The 21,133-nt window shown below is 38.6% G+C and overlaps 1 protein-coding gene across 1 annotated transcript; it reads right to left on the bottom strand.

Moving 5' to 3' along the window:
* Positions 1–382: 382 nt before the first annotated feature.
* ADH7 (alcohol dehydrogenase 7 (class IV), mu or sigma polypeptide) lies at positions 383–20,186 on the bottom strand. The gene is made up of 9 exons (XM_008156660.3): positions 20,087–20,186; positions 15,599–15,700; positions 12,074–12,212; positions 11,671–11,758; positions 11,356–11,572; positions 7,693–7,953; positions 6,131–6,266; positions 3,457–3,595; positions 383–1,122 (listed from the first exon to the last, which is right to left on the bottom strand). The coding sequence occupies exons 1-9, from the start codon at positions 20,102–20,104 to the stop codon at positions 1,098–1,100; spliced, it is 1,125 nt and encodes a 374-aa protein (XP_008154882.2). The 5' UTR covers positions 20,105–20,186; the 3' UTR covers positions 383–1,097.
* Positions 20,187–21,133: the final 947 nt, after the last annotated feature.

Below are 21,133 nucleotides of genomic sequence, written 5' to 3'. Positions count from 1 at the left end.
CATATTTTTGTAGTTAATGATGTTTATTTGTGGGGAAGTTTTTTCTGTCATTAATTAGATTGTAGGGTCTGAACTATACATACTGCCCACACTATCTTATATTCTTATATCAAAATTCCCAATTTCTGTTATACCTACCTTTTTCTTATAAAGTATTTCATGAGTTTTCAATTGCTTTAATACTTTATCTATAGCCAATAAGAGTTCAAGAATTAATGAAACTGTCCTCTTCAACAAAATATAATGCCACAAAAGATTTTGTAAAATACGTAAATTTTAGGAATTTTTAATGTTATATATAGATAGAATTGCCAGTGTAGTTGTACCAAACTGAAAATATTTTTTGTTAAAAGGAGTCATTGTTAAGTAAACAGGCATTAAATGATTTATAATTCCACTTTATTGAACTGAACATTAAAATATATATTACAATTTGGTTCTAACAGCATTTTGATATTTAAGTAGTATTTTAAAAGGTATGTATTCAGAAATATTTGTATAGGCTGGCAAATAGTTTCATGTGTACTGGTAGTGTGATTTCTCAGATTCACCTAGTTATATAATGATGATTCATAAAGTTAATCATTAAAGAACTTCCCTAGTTCTTTCCTAACCTAATCAACATGTGCCATGCAAAGAAATGATTTTAAAACCAAATTCAAGTTAATTCATTACAATTTTAAATATTTACATTGAAATAAAAAAGGAATATTTGTAATATGTTAAAAACCATCCACAAAATAAGTATTACTTTAGGAAATAGATATGTTATCTTTCCATGCTAAATTTGCTCTAAGTGGTGGCAGTTGGTTAAAACTCTCTTTAAAAATCTCTATTCCAACTTAAAAAATGCAAGTATGCTTTTTCAAAATATATCATTACAGCCTTGGAAATAGATAAATTTTAAATGTTAATATTGTTGACCCATCCCCTGCTAATTCCCAGGTGCCCATCAGTATCTTAATATGTATTTCATAAGGATTGCGTGTCTTCACCAAGTCCTCCACTGCTTGTCTGTCTGCAGCAGACCCACAACTCACAGAGGGAAGGGTGGAAGGAAAGCCAGGTCTCCATCACACAGCACAGACTCCTGCCACTTAGAATGTCAGGATAGTTCGGATGCTGAAATGCAAAATGATCATCTTTAGTGATCTGTGCCCATACCTTCCAAACAAGAACAGTTTAAGGAATTACCCTTCCTATCTGTTATAGGAAACCTAGGTAAACTGGTGTTGGAAATCCTTCCACGCCTGAGGTCCACACCAGTGAACTTTCCTTCTCGTGCATCTCTGATAAGCACATCTGCAGCAGGCTGGCAGGGACAGGGCCTTTCTGGCTGAAGAGAAGGCATGAAGAAGCCTACACAGGGGAGCAGGAAAGGTGATGCATGGTGCTTAGACTTCTGGACGCCTGGAGACTGTGGCAGGAGGTGAGACCTACTCCCTCACTTTATCCCCACAGCCTGGCACTGAGGGTAGAGCAGGTGCCAAGTTCTTAGCTGTGGAATGACCGCATACATTAGTAAATGAATAGTAAAGGCTTTCAAAAGCATGCAAAGGCATTGACGTTTTGGGCAACTTGAGTTTTAGCAGCTTAGTGAAGGCCTGACCACTATGGTAAAATACAGGAAGGCAGGAGACCTGTTTCCATGCTACTGTGTTAACACGCCCAGGGGAGAGATGGCTGGACTGAACTAGGTAATGCTCTGGGCAATGAGAGGGAGGGGAGCTGGAGGAGACCCTGGGGTTGCATCCCTGGGCTCAGCATCTGTTTGCATGTGGTGGGCAACAGCGAAGGAGAAGTCCAAGGTGATGCTCCGCTGCTAGTCTGTAAAAGCAGAAGGGGCACTGCTTGCTGAGTCAGAGGTACTGGGGGAAGAATGATTTGGGGTGAAGTTAATGCAAGTGGGACACAAGTGCGGCCATGCAGGAAGTAGATGGAAATGAAGAGCTTGGGTTTATAAAGCTCCACTTGTGATATTGGAAGCAAAAGTCCTGAGAGCAGATTTATGTTTCCAACTGGCCATATTAAGCTACTTGTTTTGCTTAACTGAGTGAAGGTTGTTCTGACCATTTAACCCTTTGTTTCCTTGCTTAAAAACAGTTTGAATGTGTGTTCATAAGACAGTGACCTGGTAGTCTAGACCAGATGGAGAGACACCAGACAACATAGGAAAAGCACTCAAGGGGAAACCTAGTGAGAATCTGGATCTCAGGTTAACGCACAGTTAGTTTCTGCTGCTAATGAAACCCAAGTCCTTGGAACACAGTGGCTGTTCAATGAGGATGTAGAGACCCAGTGAGTGAATTGTCATTTCATCTTGGAGACAGGCTCTCTGATTGCTGTTCCAAGCATCCATGAGCAGACATGGTAGTGACGTTGGTGTGAATTTTTCCTATTCTTCCTCTCCCCTTGCCCAACCCTCAGAAGTAACAACAATAGTGACAAGAACACCCATGTTTGGCCCTGGCCAGGTGTCTCGGTTGGTTAGAGAGTAGTCCTGTACACCACAAGGCTGTGGGTTTGATCCCCAGATTGGGGCATGTACAGGAGGCAGCTAATCAATAATTCTCTCTCATCATTGATGTTTCTATCTCTCTCTTTCCCTCTCCCTTCCTCTCTGAAATCAATAAAAATATATTTTAAAATCTATGAAAACATATCCTTGGGTGAGGATTAAAAGGAACAGCCAGGTTCGCCTGGAGCCTGCCAGCTCCGTGGGAGGAACTCGGGGCGTGGTGAGAAGAGCGCAGGCTTTGCACTGAGTTTGCATCCTGGTGCTGCCCCTACAAGGTCAGGCAAGTTATTTGCGTCTCACAACTTTAGTTTGTTCAACTGAAGATGTTATCATATCTCACCTGCAAGTATCTGAAGAAAGCACATTTGAAAAAGCACTTTGAAAAGTGTATAGCAAGAAAATGTAGCATTTTTTTTTTTAACAACCTAGCATCTTTATGATGAAAAAAAGTAAGCCAAGATGAAACCAATCCAGTGTAGAAAAACCAAAGCCCAGAGGATTTTTTAAAATTGGTTAATATAGCCCTAGCCGGTTTGGCTCAATGGATAGAGCGTCAACCTGCGAACTGAAGGGTCCCAGGTTCGATTCCAGCCAAGGGCACATGCCTGGGTTGCGGGCTCGGTCCCCAGTAGGGGGTGTGCAGGAGGCAGCCAATCAATGATTCTCTCTCATCATTGATGTTTCTATCTCTCCCTCCCTCTTCCTTCTTCTCTAAAATCAATAAAATATATTTTTTAAAAATTGGTTAATACAGGTCACTGACATACTAAGTCTATGAAAAAGTAATCAGCTATATCAATCTTATCAGTTTAAAAAATCAGAAATAAAATATGAAAGAAACTGGTATATTTATAAATATTGAATATTTTAAGGTAGCCTGTGGAATAAAGATGAGATCACCATAAAAAAACAAACAAAACAAACAAAAAAACGAGTACCTTTTCCCTGAGTAGAGCAGTTCGAATCCTTCTTGGATTTTTTTAAAAGGTAAAACATGGGTTATCAACTGGTCCAGGTCGAATTTCTTTGCCAGGAAATCAGTCACTAGTTTTGGAACATCATCTCTGCTTTTCCAACCTATAAATAAGCACAAATTTTCTTTTTAGACTTTACTAAATAATATTTATATTTTATTATATTTGTATCTTGTCTCTTCTGCATTTTTACCTTTTCCCCATATTGAACTATTCTCAACTGCACACTAATAAGTTATTCTCTCAAAGGCCAACCCCTTTCCCCCATAAAAACCTTTCATGACCCCACATCTCCTTCTAGCTGCCCAATATCTCTGTTCCTTTTATAGAAAATATTTTTTACTTTACAGAAAAATGCATTTCTAGTTCATTGTTTCCAGTCCACTTCCTGTTCTGCCACTCTCTCTTGAGCCCATTCAGCTCTCTGCTCTTCAGCTCTTGTTGAAGTCACCCTGACACACACAATGTTCAATGCGAGGAAAGCTTATTCTCTTTCCACAGCATCATCTGGGGCACAAACATGAGAGGCTGCTTTGTACAAAAGCAGTTCTTTAGAGCTGGTTCCTTAGGGGAAATAAGATGTGAACTGACCAACAATAAGAGACATTGACTTTGACCATTTGTGACATGTAAGGAGATTACAGATTATACAGGAATATTAGAAGTAAAATTCAATTATTCAGTAAATATCTATTGGGTATACCCTAGTACCAGGCACCAGGCTGGGAATATAGCAAAGCAAAACACATCAGGTCCCTGCTCCCAAAAAGCATGGGAACCCTCTCATTTTACTGCAGAGAAACTGACAATAAATAAGCAAATGCAAAGGAGGTCATCCAGGGGGAGAAAGACAGAGTGAGGGCCATAGGCAGTGCTAGAGGGACAGACAAGATGGGAGCAGGAGGAAATGCTATTTTATAAAGCTCAGGGAAGGCCTGCCTGTGAAAGTGACATTCATACAAAAGCATAAGGGAAATGAGCTAGGCAGGAATCTTGGGAAAGAGTATTTCAGGGAGAGGGCAGAATAAATGCAAAGGCGTTGAGGAGTGTTGGCAAGTGAGAACAGCGAGGAGGCCAGTGGATGGAGCAGAGTGAGAACAGAAGAGTAGCAACTGGGGACAGGGGGCCAGATCACAGGGCACCTTCTGGCCATTGCATGTTTGGGGATTTTATTCTGAGAGAGAAAAAAAGCCATTAGAGCAGCTTCTTTAGTAAACTAATTACTAAAATTCTGTGGCACCCCAAAACAGAGACATTATATTTTTCCCAATCTGACAAAAATAAGCATAATTTTTATCAGCTTGCAAAAAAAATTGCAATTACCTACTCTTTTTGCTCCAAAGTGACTTTTTGAAAAAAAATCAGGTGCCTATACTTGTTTGTAAGCATTTCTGGTACCAAGGATTAACCAATTGGATGCAATCTTATGTGACATAACCAATAAGATGCAACTTTATTACATAGTCACAGTCTGGTTGCTCTATGGGGAATGTCCTATATAAGGTCAAAGACAAGAGCAGGGAGACCATTTAACAATGCTGAAAGTTGCTGATGGTGGCTTGGACAAATGATGCTGAGAATTGGTCAGGCCCTGGGTATACTTCAAAGATAGAGCCAACAGGATTTGCTGAAATATTCATTGCATGAGATAAAGAGTGTAATGCAAGGTTCTGGGCCTGATCGACAGGAATGATGGAGAGATCGCTTATTGAGATGGGAAGGCTGTGGGAGGAGTAGGTTGGGGGATAGGGCAGAGGTGGTGGCATCAGAGGTGGTTTTTATGGTAGGTTAAGTTTGCATGTCTAACAAATATCCAAGTGGGTATGTTAGGTAGGCACTTGTAGTTCAGGTAGAGGTCTAGGCTGAAGATATAAACTTAAAGCCATGAGACCAGAGGAGATTACCTTGGAAGGACATGGAAATAAGGAAAGGATCTGAGGACTGACACCAAAGTTGGAGATCTAAGGATGTGGAGGCTCCAGCAAATATTCCTGGAAGGAGTGACCACTGAAGTAGGAGGAGAAGAAACAGAATAAGAACAACAAACAAAGTAATATCTAGGAGCCAAGTGAACAGAGTGTTTGAGAAAAAGGGGGACATCAGCTGTATCAAACCCTGCTGATAGTTTATATGCAACCAGGAGTGAGAATTTACCTTTGTCTCTGCCAGTCATTTTGGTGTGAATCTCAATTGTCCCAATAAAATGAAGCAATCCATATGTGTTTGTTTATTTTGGATTTGGGTTCAGAAGTTTTTTGCTGATGCAATTTTGGATTGAACAAATTCTATTTTTCATACATGTTCTTGCATATATTGAGAATAATGGATATAATCAGCACTTCCTATCCAATAAAAGCATTCCCATAGAAAGATTGCTGGTGCCTCTCAGGGAGGCCTTTGAGGAACTTGATTTGAAAATGTTAATATTAAAAATGTGCCCAACAATATTAGTCTTATATCAAGGTGAGAAGTGGGCCTTGTTTTGTATCATTGTGGTCACAGTCTCATGTTAGGTCACTTCATACCCATCCTTGGAACAAAGACCTTTGAGGGAGATATGATGAGAGAATAGGCTTCCCTCACTTATCAAAGGAACTGAATTCAAGTCCTCCTAAGCCAGAGGCTCCACCGTCCTTACCTCCAAAAACGCATCCCTTCCACGTGCGTCCAGTGAAGAGCAGCATAGGGTCGAAGGTGAGCATCTTGGCTGATGGAGGAGCACCTACCACAACACTGGTCCCATAGTTCATGTGGCAGGATGCGAGGGCATCAATCTAAGTTTGAAATGAAGAAGGCTATTTGTTTCTTAGGTTTCATAGTATCTTATGGGCTCATAAGTGCCCTACATACTCTCACAGTTCTAGTAGGTAGTTCAAATTCCCAAGTCAGACACTAAAATAGGCTCACATGCCTTTTGTTTTTTGTTTGTGTTTAAAAATTTTCAACACAACTCTAGTCTTAATTTAGTCTTTCATAGATTTGCCCTTTAAGGCAGAAAGCAGAAATTACTGTGGTCAGTGTTCATGGCATTTTCAGTGTGTCATGGACCAAAGTGCAGTGGAAAATTCCTGCAATATTTTCAGACTAATATCACCATTTCAGATAAGCCTTGGAAAATCATTTGAACTAAACTAAATCGAATTAACTATACTAAGTCAATTAACTTATTTTTTTTTAATTTAGTGTCAAAGTAAATAAAATACTAAAATGTGAGATAAAGAAGTGGTGTTATTTTTGTGTGGCATCTCTGAAATTAACTCCACATTTTCTGGTCATTCACCCATCGGGTTTTTCATTAATAGTTTTTTAAATAGATGCTAGATTGTAGCAATGGATGTTGGCATTTTTCAGAGATCAGTGTTGGTAAATGTACCATCTGGAAATCAACAGGCCCTAACAGTAGGTTCAGTAGTCCATGTTGCCTCTGTAAACGTATAATCTAAAATGATATTTGTTACTATGGGATAATTCTAAGTGCCATAGGAAAAGAATGTGATAACAATGGCAAATCAAAGACTAATTAGTCATAAATTACCAAAATTTTAAAGTGAATTAAATGTACTACTCAATCATGAACAAGATTGGCTTTGTCTTATATTTCTGAATCTCCTCAGCCTACCCAAGCTGGGGCTTCGTTAGCCAGAAGCTCTGTACCTGTTTCTTCATGGAGGGCTGGTGCTGCTGGCTGCCACAATGGAGCCATGTTTGAGAAAGTTGAAGGCTCCTATTTTAAGAAAATTCAGATAGGAGAAAACTAATCTCAGGTGTAAAGAGTGAGAGTTGGATACATCACGGATTTGGAGGAAGAGACTGCCAAATTTGGAAAAGTCCACTTCTTCCCTGGATCTCCTTATCTCTCCTCAGGGAGTCACTTTGTGCTATTTGGCTTGCTAAAGTATAAGCAATGGGCTCGCCTTTGCCAATAAATTTACATGTGCAAACAAGGAAGAGAACACAGAAATTTGTTTAGATGGTCAACTACCTTGCCTCCAGTTACATGAGAGTGGTGTGATGTGATACTTTAGTCACGCGGACCTGCTCATAAGCTTTTGACTTTTAAGCAAGGTTGTTTCACATTACCAGCTTTTGCCTAATAAGTATTTCAATAGTTGTTTGTTAATAAAGCCATAGAAAATGACTTTTACCTTTTATGATCAAATAGCTCACGTATTGTGTGGTTCCCCTAATCTTGGCTCTTACCATTGTGTCAAGACGCCCAATGACTTCAAAACTGTAACCCACAGTGTTGCCTGTCATTTCTGACAGCACCTCACTGATGGGCTTGGTAGAGTCCTTGGGGCTGATGCAGTCGGTGGCTCCTACAGCCTTTGCCTTCTCAAATTTGTCTTTGTTGAGGTCAATTCCAATGATCCTGGATGCACCAGCTGACTTACAGCCCATGATGACTGAAAGGCCAACTCCTCCCAGGCCAAAGACAGCACAGGTGGAACCAGGGGTGACCTGTGGAGAGAAAAGTTCATGCAAGTGTTAGAGGTGGGATAAAACAAGTTAAATCTGTATAGTATTTCCAATATTAAAAACAGAAAATTCAGAGGCTGTTAGGATTGGATCATTTATTCTGTTGGTAATTCCACAAAGAGGACTAGAAACAGAAGGTCTGAGAACAGAAAAGGAACAAAAACAGTATTTGCCAAATAAATAAAAGTCCTTTATAAAAGGGTACATCATATAAAAGACCTTCGTTATGGGAGTTTTTAACCTCACCAAATCTCACAGCAGGATTAAATAAGCACTAAATTCTCTAGTATCTCTTCTCCACAAAGCTATGCTAAATCTGTTTAAGATTTTGGTCTGACTAGCATTTACTTAATAACCATAACTCTGAGTCATTTTAAAATAAAATTTTTTTTTATCAAAGTCAAACCTCCATGTTCCTTTTTTTAAAACATATTTTTATTCATTTCAGAGAGGAAAGGAGAGGGAGAGAGTGACAGAAGCATCAATGATGAGAGGGAATCATTGATCAGCTGCCTCTTGCACGCCCCCTACTGGGGATCAAGCCCACAACCCGGGTATGTAACCTTGAGTGGGATAGAACCCAGTAGTACCCTTCAGTCTGCAGGCAGATGCTTTGTCCACTGAGCCAAACCTGCTAGGGCACCAAACCTCCTTGTTTCAATAGATGATCTAGGTGATGTTGTTTTGGGTAGAGGGAACCATCTGAAATTAGCAGAAACGAATGCTCTGATAAAGACTCAGAGGCAGGTGAGAGGAGGTTCAAGAAACTATCACTCTGCAGATGGGTGACTGGGTCCTAGGGAGAATTGCTTAGAGGTACAGCTCCTTAGTGATTAAAAATATCACCCTCATAGCCACCATAATCTAATGCTTACTAGAGATTAAATAAGGAAGTCCTATAGTGCATAAAGGAGACTCGTTCCATACCTTCCTGGAGCTTATCATCTAATACTATAAGCATCACTAAAGATATGAGACTTTGAGATTTGGGACACACACTGTTAATGAAGCAGCCATGTTCCCTTGAATAATGGAAGAAGTTTCTCTTAGCTGGAGTAGACAGAAAAACAAGAAGTTCTCTGAGTAAGAGTGATAGGAACCAACTACATGAGGATTCGGGAGACGAGTGTTCCAGATAATCAGAATAGCAGGTGTAAATGCTTCCATACAGGAACAGCTCAGCAGGCGTCAGGATACTAAAAGAGGCAGGTGTGGCTGGCTCACAGTGGGTGAGATGAGATTGTTCCAAGTATGAAAATTACTGAAGGATTTTGAGGCAAAACTAATGTGTTCCAATTTGTTTTATGAAATTACTCCAGCTTATAAATGGAGATTTTTTTTTAGATGGTCAAGAAGAGTCATGAAGACAACAGAAGGGAGGCCATTGTATCTGTCCAGTCAAAAATAATGCTGATAGTCCATTGAAGAAAATGGAGATATTTAAAATATGCCCTGTATGTAAAGTTAAGAGGACTTGCTGTTAGATTTCATCTAAGGTGGTGGAGAGGGAAGATAAAGAATGAAGAAAATTGGAGTGGGCAAAAAATGTTTGAGGGGCAGGGAGTAAGAAAATTAAGAATTCCATTGTATACCTATTCAGTTTGAAATACTTGTGAGACATCCAAATGGAGATGTCCGGTAGGGAGTTGGAAAAAAGAATTTGGAGAGAGTTTAAGTTATAGATTTGGACTCAACTAACATATATAGTTTTTCTAAAGACTTTGGAGTTGATAGCATACCACAGTAGAGGAGTTGCTTGGATTGTTTGTGGAATGGTTGTCCTATTACAAATTATCACATGTTATTCTACTTACTTCTTGTACTCATTAAGAGTAAAATAAATTTAGTCCAAATAAGCAGTCTTAAAAACTCATTCATATACCAAAAACAAAAAACAAAAAAAAAAACAACACAATAAGCCAGAATTTTATTTTGTTGTTGTTCTAGAAAAAAGAATCCCACACAAAAACCTCATTCATGTTTTCATCTTATATACCAGCTCTTATGGATTGAATTATGTTCCCTCCAAATTCATATGTTGAAGTCGTATTCCCAGTTCCTCAGAATGTGATCTTATTTGGAGAGAGGGTCTTTGCAGAGGTAACCAAGCTAAAGCAAGCTCATTAGGGTGGGTCTTGATCCAATATGACTTGTATCCTTCTGAAAAGGGGACATTTGGACACAAAGACGGGCATAGCTGAAAGGTGATGGGAAGAGATACAGTGAGAAGACTGCCAAGGAGAGCTGCCTGGAACAGATGCCCCACTCACAGCCCTCAGAGAAAACCAGTCCTGCCAGCACCTTGGTTCTAGTCTCCAGAATGTGAGCAATAAATTTTGGTTTAGGAGACCCAGTCGGTGGTACTCTGCTGTGACAGCCCTAGCACACTAACAAACCAGCGTTGGTACCTGTTTTGTGAAGGATAAAGGATGTGTTTCCGAATCTGAATTTTAAAATTTAGAAATAAACCTGAAGGAAATGTTGAGGAAACATAATTAACCCTTTGCACTCGCTTGCTTTTTTCTCGATTCCTTTATTCTACTCGGGATTTAATTTTTTAAATACCCCAGATTTTACAAAGCGCAGCAGTAGAATAAAAAACTGGAGTTTCTTTTAATACAAACTTATTTATTTGGACTTTTTTATATTTCAAATTATTTATACATTCAAAGAGTAATTGTAATCTATAATTTTTCATGGTGTGATATTTTTTGAAACATTCACCCACATGAAGACCTGGTTTACATTCACATGTTTTGCAAATATAAATCGTCTCTCTTCTTCCTCCTTTGATTTTTCTGTTAGAACAAACAACACAATTTTTGTGTTTTTTGTTAGGGTGAGGTGTGATTATATGGAGCTTTCCATCTAAATGTTGCTCTAAGTTAGTGGATAATAATCTACCCCTGGAAGTTAGTGTACCATCTCTGAATTCTCCAACAAGATCATGTACTAGTTTCCTAATAAATTTCACATGTGATATCGGTTTTTCATTTTTTCTTTTTTGGCATCAGTTGAGACGGCATTTACATTTTACTTGTCCTTTCATGCTAATGAAAACAAGAAAAGATACTGGAAAAATAGACAAAAATCCCCCTTCCTCCCACGGTGAAACTACGTGTCGAGTGTGGCTCAACATATGAGCTGCTACCGATGCTAACTGTGTTGAGTCACACTCGACATCCGAGTGCAAAAGGTTAATCTAGATATTTTATTTTCACTTGTTTAGAAGTAAAATGCCTATCTGAATTTTTCATTTTTCCTCCAGTTGATTTGGCATTGTGTAGAAACATCCTGCATATAATATGTTTTCACAAGTCTTTAGGATTCTAAAAAATCATTAAAAAAAAAAAAAAGAAGAAACTAGCCCATCCGGCTTCTTACCTTGCCAATTTTAATAGCAGCCCCATAGCCCGTGGAAAACCCACATCCAAGTAAACAGACTTTCTCAGGAGGAGCTGCATCATCAATCTTAGCAACAGAGAATTCATCCACCACTGTGTACTCAGTAAACGTACTGGTGTTAAAGAAGTGGTAGACCGGTTTGCCCTTGCATGAAAATCTGGTAGTGCCATCATCTAGTACTCCACGGCCGGTAATGCTATTTGATACATCAAATACACGGGTCAGTTAATTCAATGCAAAATTTAACACAGGAACAATTTAAATGGCATAAGAGTAAAAATGTCCAAAACCTACTCGCTCTTAATACAAAGGTTTCCATCTGGGTTGAGGCAAACACTGCATTCTCTACACTGAGACAGAAAGAGGGGGATGACTTTGTCACCTAGAGGGAAAACATCATGATATAGGATGTTGGTCATTAACATTAAAATATGAAATAAACAGTTGTGAATTGGGCCCATACCACATACAAGAATTTCTTAAAATTATTCTAAAATGTATAAGCAACAGAAGGTTTGCTTGCTAAAGGTCAAGACTGCCAAATTAAACTTCACTCAGTGTCATCCGTTCTCCCTGTATCCTTTTATCCTCTTAAATTGTGTCAAGGCTCTCTCTGCTAATCCCTAGTTGTGCTGTTTCTTTTGCTAGGATATTCAGACCCTACTTATCTCAAACTTGTGATGTGTTATCTGCACACCTGGTTTCACTGTAGTGACTCCTTCTCCAATGCTCTCCACAACCCCAGCTGCTTCATGTCCCACGATCACTGGAAACTTGGACACCATTAGTCCTTTAATCACATGGTCATCTGTGCGACAGATTCCTGTGGCCAAAATCTGTGCTCAAAGACAAGAACATTGCACCAATCAGCACACTGGTCACTTTACAGTTGGAAGGACATCTAACTCAATCTTGAAAAGATTATAATTGTTTATTCAGTTTGATTGCCTAATATAATAGTGTTAATTCATAGAAGATTCTGAGCTTAATACCAACCATCGGACATGATCCCGCTCATCAAGGGATTGATTTACAATATTGCTGTCTCTGACCCTACTTTGAATCTCAATGTCTGTCGTTAGCAAATTGCTGCTCTTGTGAGATATGCAAATGTTACCATGTGGCCAGCACAAAAGTAGATTCTTATAGCCAGGCCCTCTTAGGACCCTCTTAATGAAAGGTGATGGGAATGGCATGCATGAAGGTAAGTGAGGAGCAAAATCTTACTACAGTGCATAAGTCACAGAAAATCAAAGAAAGATGGGCAGCAACATCTACTCAACAACCTGGTGTCCAAACCAATGCTTAGGCTGTGTCCAAAGGAATGGGGGACACTCCAGGAAGCTGTGGTTTCTCCACACAAGTAAATTTCTCATTCTTTGGGAAAAGGAATCTCAATATTATCTGACTTCCAAAAATTTTAAAAGAAATCATTAGTCATGGTTACTAACCTTTTTTTAAAAATCAGAATCATATCCCTCATGAACAGAGATGCCAAAATCCTCAACAAAATTCTAGCAAATCAGATCCAGCAGTACATCAGAAAGATCATACACCATGACCAAGCAGGGTTTATCCCAGGGATGCAAGGATGGTACAATATCCACAAATAAATAAACGTGATACATCACATAAACAAATTGAGAGATAAAAATCACATAGTCATATCAATTGACGCAGAAAAACATTTGACAAAATCCAACACCCTTTCCTGATAAAAATTCTCAGCAAGGTGGGAATAGAAGGATCACACCTCAACATCATAAAAGCCATATATGACAAACCCACAGCCAGCACCACACTCAATGGACAAAAACTAAAGCCATTTCCCCTCAAAACAGGAACAAGACAGGGATGCCTTCTCTCACCACTCCTGTTTGACATAGTACTGGAAGTACTAGCCATTGCTATCAGACAAGAAGAAGAAATAAAAGGCATCCAAATTGGAAAAGAAGTAAAACTGTCCTTATTTGCAGATGACATAATACTATACATAGAAAACCCTAAAGACTCCATCAAAAAATTATTAGACTTAATAAATGAATTCGGCAAGGTAGCAGGATACAAAATTAACACCAAGAAATCTATGGCACTTTTATACACCAATAGTGAACTTACAGAAAGAGAGATTAAAAAAGCAATCCCATTTACTATCGTACCAAAAAAAATTAAGATACCTAAGAATAAACTTAACTAAAGAGGTAAAAGACCTATATGCAAAAAACTATAGGACACTGAAAGAAGAGATAGAGGAAGATATAAACAGATGGAAGAACATACCGTGTTCATGGATTGGTAGAATCAACATAATCAAAATGTCCATACTACCCAAAGCAATCTATAGATTCAATGCAATCCCCATTAATACCAACGGCATATTTCACAGATTTAGAAAAAACTCTCCAAAAATTCACCTGGAATAAAAAAAGACCCCAAATAGCTGCAGCAATCCCGAGAAAGAAGAACAAAGTAGGTAGGATCTCAATACCAGATATCAAGCTGTATTACAAAGCCACTGTTCTCAAAACAGCCTGGTACTGGTACAAGAACAGACATATAGATCAATGGAATAGAATAGAGAACCCAGAGATTGACCCAAACCACTATGCCCAATTAATCTTCGACAAAGGAGTCATGAACATACAATGGGATCAAGACAGTCTCTTCAATAAATGGTGTTGGGAAAATTAAACAGATACATGCAAAAAATTAAACTAGACCACCAACTTACACCATACACAAAAATAAACTCAAAATGGATCAAGGACTTAAACATAAGATGGGAAACCATAAAAATACTAGGAATCCACATGCAGCGAAATCTCAGACATATGCCGAAGGAACTTCTTCACTGATATTGTTCCTAGGGCAATGGAAAATGAAGAGAAAATAAACAAATGGGACTACATCAAAATAAAAAGCTTTTGCACAGCAAAAGAAACCATCAACAAAACAACAAGAAAGACCATTACATGGGAAACATATTTGCCAATGTTATCACTGATAAGGGTTTAATCTCCAACATCTACAGGGAACTCATACAACTCAACAAAAGGAACATAAACAATCCAACCAAGAAATGGGCAAGGGACATAAATAGAAACTTTTCAAAAGAAGACAGAAGGAAGGCCAAGAGACATATGAAAACATGTTCAAAGTCACTAATTATGTGAGAGATGCAAATCAAAACGACAATGCGGTACCATCTCACACCTGTCAGAATGGCTATGATCAACAAATCTCAATAAACGAAAAATGTTGGAGAGGATGCGGAGAAAAAGGAACACTAGTGCACTGCTGGTGGGAATGCAGATTGGTGCAGCCACTGTGGAGAACAGTATGAAGTTTCCTCAAAAAACTAAAAATGGAACTCCCATTTGACCCAGTAATTCCACTTCTAGGAATATATCCTAAGAAGCTAGAAACACCAATCAGAAAGGATATATGCACCCTTATGTTCATAGCAGCACTATTTACCATAGCTAAGATTTGGAAACAGCCTAAGTGCCCATTAGCAGATGAGTGGATTAAAAAACTGTGGTACATCTACACAATGGAATACTACGCTGCGTTTAAAAAGAAGGAATTCCTACCATTTGCAACAACATGGATGAAGCTGGAGAGCATTATGCTAAGTGAAATAAGCCAGTCAGAGAAAGATAAATATCACATGATCTCACTCATCTATGGGAAATAATGAACAACATAAACTAATGATCAAAAACAGATCCAGAGACAGGGAAGCATAGATCAGACTGTCAAACTTCAGAGGGAAGGTAGGGGAGGGTGGGGGAAAGAGGGAGAGATCAACCAAAGGACTTGTATGCATGCATATGGACCTAACCAGTGGACACAGACAACAGGGGGGTGAGGGCATGAATGGTGCGGGGGGTTGGGAAGGTAATGGGGGAATGAGGACAAATATGTAATACCTTAACCAATAAAGAGATTAAAATGCAAAAAAAAATCAGAATCATGTCAATAAAAATTCAACAAATAAAAGTTTTAATAGAGCAGATTAGTAGTGCTGTTTTTAATGAATAATTGGCATTAATTTCATAACCAGCATGACAAGACCCTTAACAATAAACAAGAACCACTAAGAAAATTAATGTATAAAATTTGAGAAACACCTCTTTATTCAAGAATACAACTTCAAATAACGATATACTCAAGATAGTTGGGGTAGCATTTTAGGCTTATGTATTCTTAGGCTCGTTACCTTAATACGAACTTCTTTAGCCTTTGGTGGGGCAACTTCTATTTCCTCAATGGAAAAAGGTTTATTTGGTCCCCATAACACGGCTGCTTTGCATTTAATAACCTAAGAAATTGGTGAGAATAACAATGGGTCTTAATTATGTCTATACATATACATATTCCACAATAAATAAATAAATAAATAAATAAATAAATAAATAAATATTTTATTTAACATTTAACATTCTAATTTGACCAGGATTATTTTCATTAAAACTAGAATTGTAAATCTTAGAGATCATCTCGTGTGCTTTGATATATGAGAAATGTAGTCTGAATGATTGATCCATAGTCACATGACAAGCAGGGCTGGACTAGACCTGAGCTACAGCCTTTCCAGCCTTTTGTGTGTTTTTTTAGTGAAACATAATATTTGTATCACTGTCATCTTTGTATCACTTATCCACAAGGACAAATTTATAAAACAGATAATAATGCTGCTGATTTTTCTGTAATAATTTAAGCTGGTATTTAATTGCTGTATAATCATGTAGCAATGGGGAGGAAATTATAAAATTAGCATGGTTAGAGATGAAGGGAACCACAAACGTCCTGAAGTATCATAGAATGAATTCCTGGGTGGCTCACTCTGTCAGTTTGTATCTCCGTGTCCCTTTTTTGTACCCAGTCCAGTTTTTACATCTAATTGGGTCTTAAATGCTTAAAGCAGAAAATTATAAAAGCAAACATTTTTGATGCATATAGTGATTAATCAAATTTATAAGAAAAGCATGAAGAGATACATACACTTCTACTACTCCTGCCCTCCCATATACCATACTCATATCCAGGTATACATGTAAAGGACGTAGGGAGAAAAATACAACAAGTTAATAGATATATAGTGCAGTAATTGTTCTCCTTAGTTATAAAAAGGTTTTGATGTTTATAAAAATAATAAAATATTCTATTTTAAGTCCATAATAACTTTTAAAAAATATATATTTTATTGATTTTTTACAGAGAGGAAGGAAGAGAGATAGAGAGTTAGAAACATCGATGAGAGAGAAACATCAGCTGCTTCCTGCACACCTCCTACTGGGGATGTGCCTTCAACCAAGGTACATGCCCTTGACTGGAATCAAACCTGGGACCTTTCAGTCCATAGGCCGACGCTCTATCCACTGAGCCAAAATGGTTAGGGCATATAATAACTTTTTATTTAATGAGAATACCCAGTATGGTAGAAGGAGAGGCAAAATGAGCAATTCATTATTAGAAAATAATTTGTAAGTTTACATCAGGATACTAAAATTTTTTCCTTGTAGATGGTAACATTTAAAAAAATGTTTTCATTGATTTTTAGAGAGAGAGGGAGAGGGATAGAGATAGAAACATTGATGAGAGAGGAACATCATTGATTGGCTGTCTCCTGCATGCCCCCTACTGGGGATTGAGTCCACAACCTGGGCATGTGCCCTGACCAGGAATCAAACCCATGACCTCTTGGTTCCTGGGTCAGTACTCAACCGCTGAGCTACATTGGCCTGGCATAGATGGTAACATTTTGTTTTTTTGGCAACTATATTGAGATATCTTTGACAAATAAAAATTGAATATATTTAAGGACTATAACTTGATATTATATGTATCATCACAATCAAGCTAAATAACTTATCCATCATATCTAGATAGTTACGAGAGAGAGAGAGAGAGAGAGAGAGAGAGAGAGAGAGAGAGTCTGTGTGCATGTTGAGAAGGTTTAAGATCTATTCTTTTAGAAAATTTCAAGTATTTAATAGAATATTGTTAACTATCATCACCACACTATACAATACATTTCCAGATCTCGTTCATCTTGCATAACTAAAACTTTGTACCCTACTTAAGAGTATCTTGACCTTAGACACAGAGAGCAGACTGGTGAACCCCAGAGAGCAGGGGGATTGGGGAACTGGATAAAAGAGGTGAGAGATTAAGTACAAATTGGTAGTTACAACGCAGTCGTAGGGATATATAGTATAACATAGGAAATATAGTCAGTAATGCTATGGTGACTGTGTATGGTGCCAGGTGGAGACTCTCAGTGTTGGGGGGAACACTTAGTGAGGTATGTGATTGTCTGGCCACTGTGCTGTACACCTGAAACAAACATGGAATAATGTTGAAGGTAGACTGTAGTTAAAAAAAAAAAAAGGAAACATTAGATTCCTCATATGTCCCTGGCTCCTTTCAAGCAACTGCCCCAGAACTGAAACTCAGAGGGAGGGAGTTAGAGTAAGTCCGTGTTCCTGGCCCTTTAAGAGGAACACCTGGGACTGCCACAGCCTCTGTTATTCGGCCACAATCCCAGCTGGTTTTTACAACCCAAAGTTATGGGAACTTCTCTTCCCAGCTCTGGAACCCTGGGCTGGGGCCTGGTGGGGGGCTGGGATCCCTTGCTCTTCAAGGAAGGTTTCCTCAGCAAAGATATTCCTCACAATTAAAAAAGTCACACGTGGGTGTTGGACCAGCCTGAAGACAGCACACCCCTCCTACCAGTCTAGGTGTGCTGTCTTCTTTAATTTTCTGGTTGTAGAACTAGTATTCAGCCAGATTTCAGGCAGCTCTGAATGATGTTGTTCTGTATGGTAGTTGTAATTTTGTTGTAGTTTTGGGAGGCTGTAAGTACTGTGTTTACCTATGCCACTATCTTGGTTCTCTAGGATGATTATTGTTATGGACCAGATTGTGTTACCTAACATACATATGTTGAAGTCCTGACCCCCAGTACCTCAGAATGTCCCTGTAATTGGAAATGGAGTCTTGTAAGAGGTAAAGTTAAAATAAGGTTATTAGAGTGGGCCTTCATCCAATATGACCAGTGTCTACATAAGGACACAGACATATGCAGAGAGAAGACCATGGAAAACAGAAAGAAGATGGCTATTTGCAAGACCAGGAAAGGGGCTCAGAGGAAACCAACCTTGCTGACACCCTGATCTCAGACTTCTAGCTTGCACAACTGTGAGAAAATACATTTCTGTCGTATAAGCCACCCAGTCTGTGGTACTTTACTATGGCAGCCCTAGCAAACTAAACATAGATTACTAGAGGCCTGATGCATGAAATTCATGCAAGGGGCGGCCCCCGCAGCCTCGGCGGCTGCCTAGGCCCTCACAGCCCAGGCTTTATCCAGAAGGTCATCCAGATGGCCATTCTGCTGTTTGGCCATCCAGTCTCATTAGCATATTACACTTTTATTACAGATGATCAGGGGAAAAGTAATCCCCAATGTAAGGGGAGCCCTTGCTCTCATGAGCTACACTGAAACACTGAAGCAACTTGGATTATACATAACCCGTATGCAAACCACACTATTATATAACCATCTCAAAATTATACAGCTTTTATGCTAAGTTATCTTAAATTATACACTGTATTATTAATTGTAATTAGGAAGTGCTGCCTTGAGCCTACTGAGTTCTCCAGCATTGGACATGTCCTAACAATGACTAGATATCCATTTTATAGAGGCGGCATAACTAGAACTTGAGAGTCACTAACTTCTATAGTGCAAAATTAATTCCCCAATTAATTTAGTTTTGATGGGTTACTGACCCAAATTAGAATGCTTTTATTCTACTTCAATTCATTCCAGGATTAATGATTTCTAATTCTAACAGCATATGGCCTCCTCATTGTCACGTTACCCAGACTTCAAAGACATCTTCATTTTTAGAAACCTTAAGTCAAGCTAAAGGCAAAGTTACTTAAATAAAAACAATGAAATAAATAAAACAAACAAAAGCATCTAATGCTATAAACAGTCATCTATCATTTAAAGAAAGGAACTGTACTGACCAATTTGCAAATGAAAAATGCCAAAGCTATTTCTAAAGTTATTGTCAATTCAGTTTTTTAAAGAATAAATATACTTTACTATAATGTATTCCTGTTTATAAGGATTTTTTAAAACTTATATTTTTTATGAAAACTACATCCTTAACAAATCTTAAAAGCATGAAGCATGATACTTTGATGTCTACTCTGCATTCCAGAATTAGCATTTTCCCATGGTTAACAGCAGGAAAACCTTTCCCAACAGCTGGGAATGAGCCCTGGTCTCCCACTGAACCAGAGCTGAATTCCTCATGTAAATGAGACTATGGAAAGTCTCTTCATGGAAAGTCTCTTCATGGAAAAATTTTGCTGCCAAGAGCAAATGCCTAACTATCCTGAAATTAAATTATTAATAATGTCAGTATAAACCACTTTAAACAGTGTAAACCACAGTAAAAACAGTATAAACCATTTCTCCATTTTCCATCAACGTTTTATTAAGAAACCTTCCATATACTGTTTTATCTCATTTTTATTGGCACATTGATATGCCCTGCCATGTCTCCTCCCAGGCATTTAATTCCTCAAGAAATATCCCAAATACTCAATTACTTTTAAGTATTCAAAGTTCTAAAAATCAACCCCACATTATTAGACCAAGATCATGAGGATACAGAGATGTTCTTACTTTTCCAGCAGTGCTCATCCTGCTTTCCTCCTGGTTCTGTATTTCAGTCAACAGATTCTTTCTCACTGATGCTTGGCTAACTCTGCTGTAAATAACAGCATCTTGTACCCTCGGATAAATAGTCCCGCTCAAACCCGCCTTCAGCAATATGACTCACCAAGACTTTCCAATGGTCCAAGCAGCCCCACCCTTTACAGAGCAAGTTATGAAAATAAATACAGTGACTTTTGAGCAAACCAACGGTAGAGATCTAACAAAGATAGAATAATCCAACCTATTGAGAAGGGCTGGAGGTATTGTTATCTGCCTTAGAGTTGGGGATTTAGACACAGGTCAGGTTAGTTGAGTTCAACACAATTCAATAAAAACACATTCTGAGCTCCTGCAGCCGCTCTGCCCGGTTTCGGGATGTGTGTGAATATCTGTATTTCTGCTCTACTTCATTCTGCAAAGACTTGATGTAGTTTGTGGAAAGCCTATAATTAAACCTAAGTGGCAATAGGGCCACAGAGACATAATCAAATTCATAAGAAGGTATAGGTTGGGAAGGAGAGTTGGGGGTACATGGAACTTAGTGGTGGACAACAGTAGTTTCTAGGTGTTTGGGGAATAGAAAGAAAAGTGAAGCTTGTTGCCCCTAAATGTGGTCTAAATTACAATCTGGACCCAAATCTTCATTATACACAGAGCTGTCTCATCTGGTTGTGTAGTTTGTGCGTGGCACACGGGTGCACTGTGCAGGGCAGAAGGCAAACTGAAACGCAGCCTGCACGCTGGCTCTCAGAGGCCAAAGGGCTTCCACTTCCGTGGGCAAGTGCTTAACCTCCTAAAATAGCTGTTGAACCACTTCACATCCTACTTCTTCATATAAGATGCAATGATCCTGGAATCTCCTGAATTTACAGACTGCATTGTTGCGAGAGTGTCCAAGACAGATTTTATTAATTATAATATTGGGGATACCATGGCTCACTGTCCTCCAAGTGAATTAATTCTACACAAAGGAGATTTTAGCCTTGCTGACTGAAAGGGCAGAGGAGGTTTCCT

The sequence above is a fragment of the Eptesicus fuscus genome, chromosome 2 (genome assembly GCF_027574615.1).
Source record: "Eptesicus fuscus isolate TK198812 chromosome 2, DD_ASM_mEF_20220401, whole genome shotgun sequence".
Lineage (NCBI taxonomy): Eukaryota > Metazoa > Chordata > Mammalia > Chiroptera > Vespertilionidae > Eptesicus > Eptesicus fuscus.
Note: the sequence above shows the minus strand (reverse complement) of the source record. Positions and strands in the feature narration are given on the sequence as shown.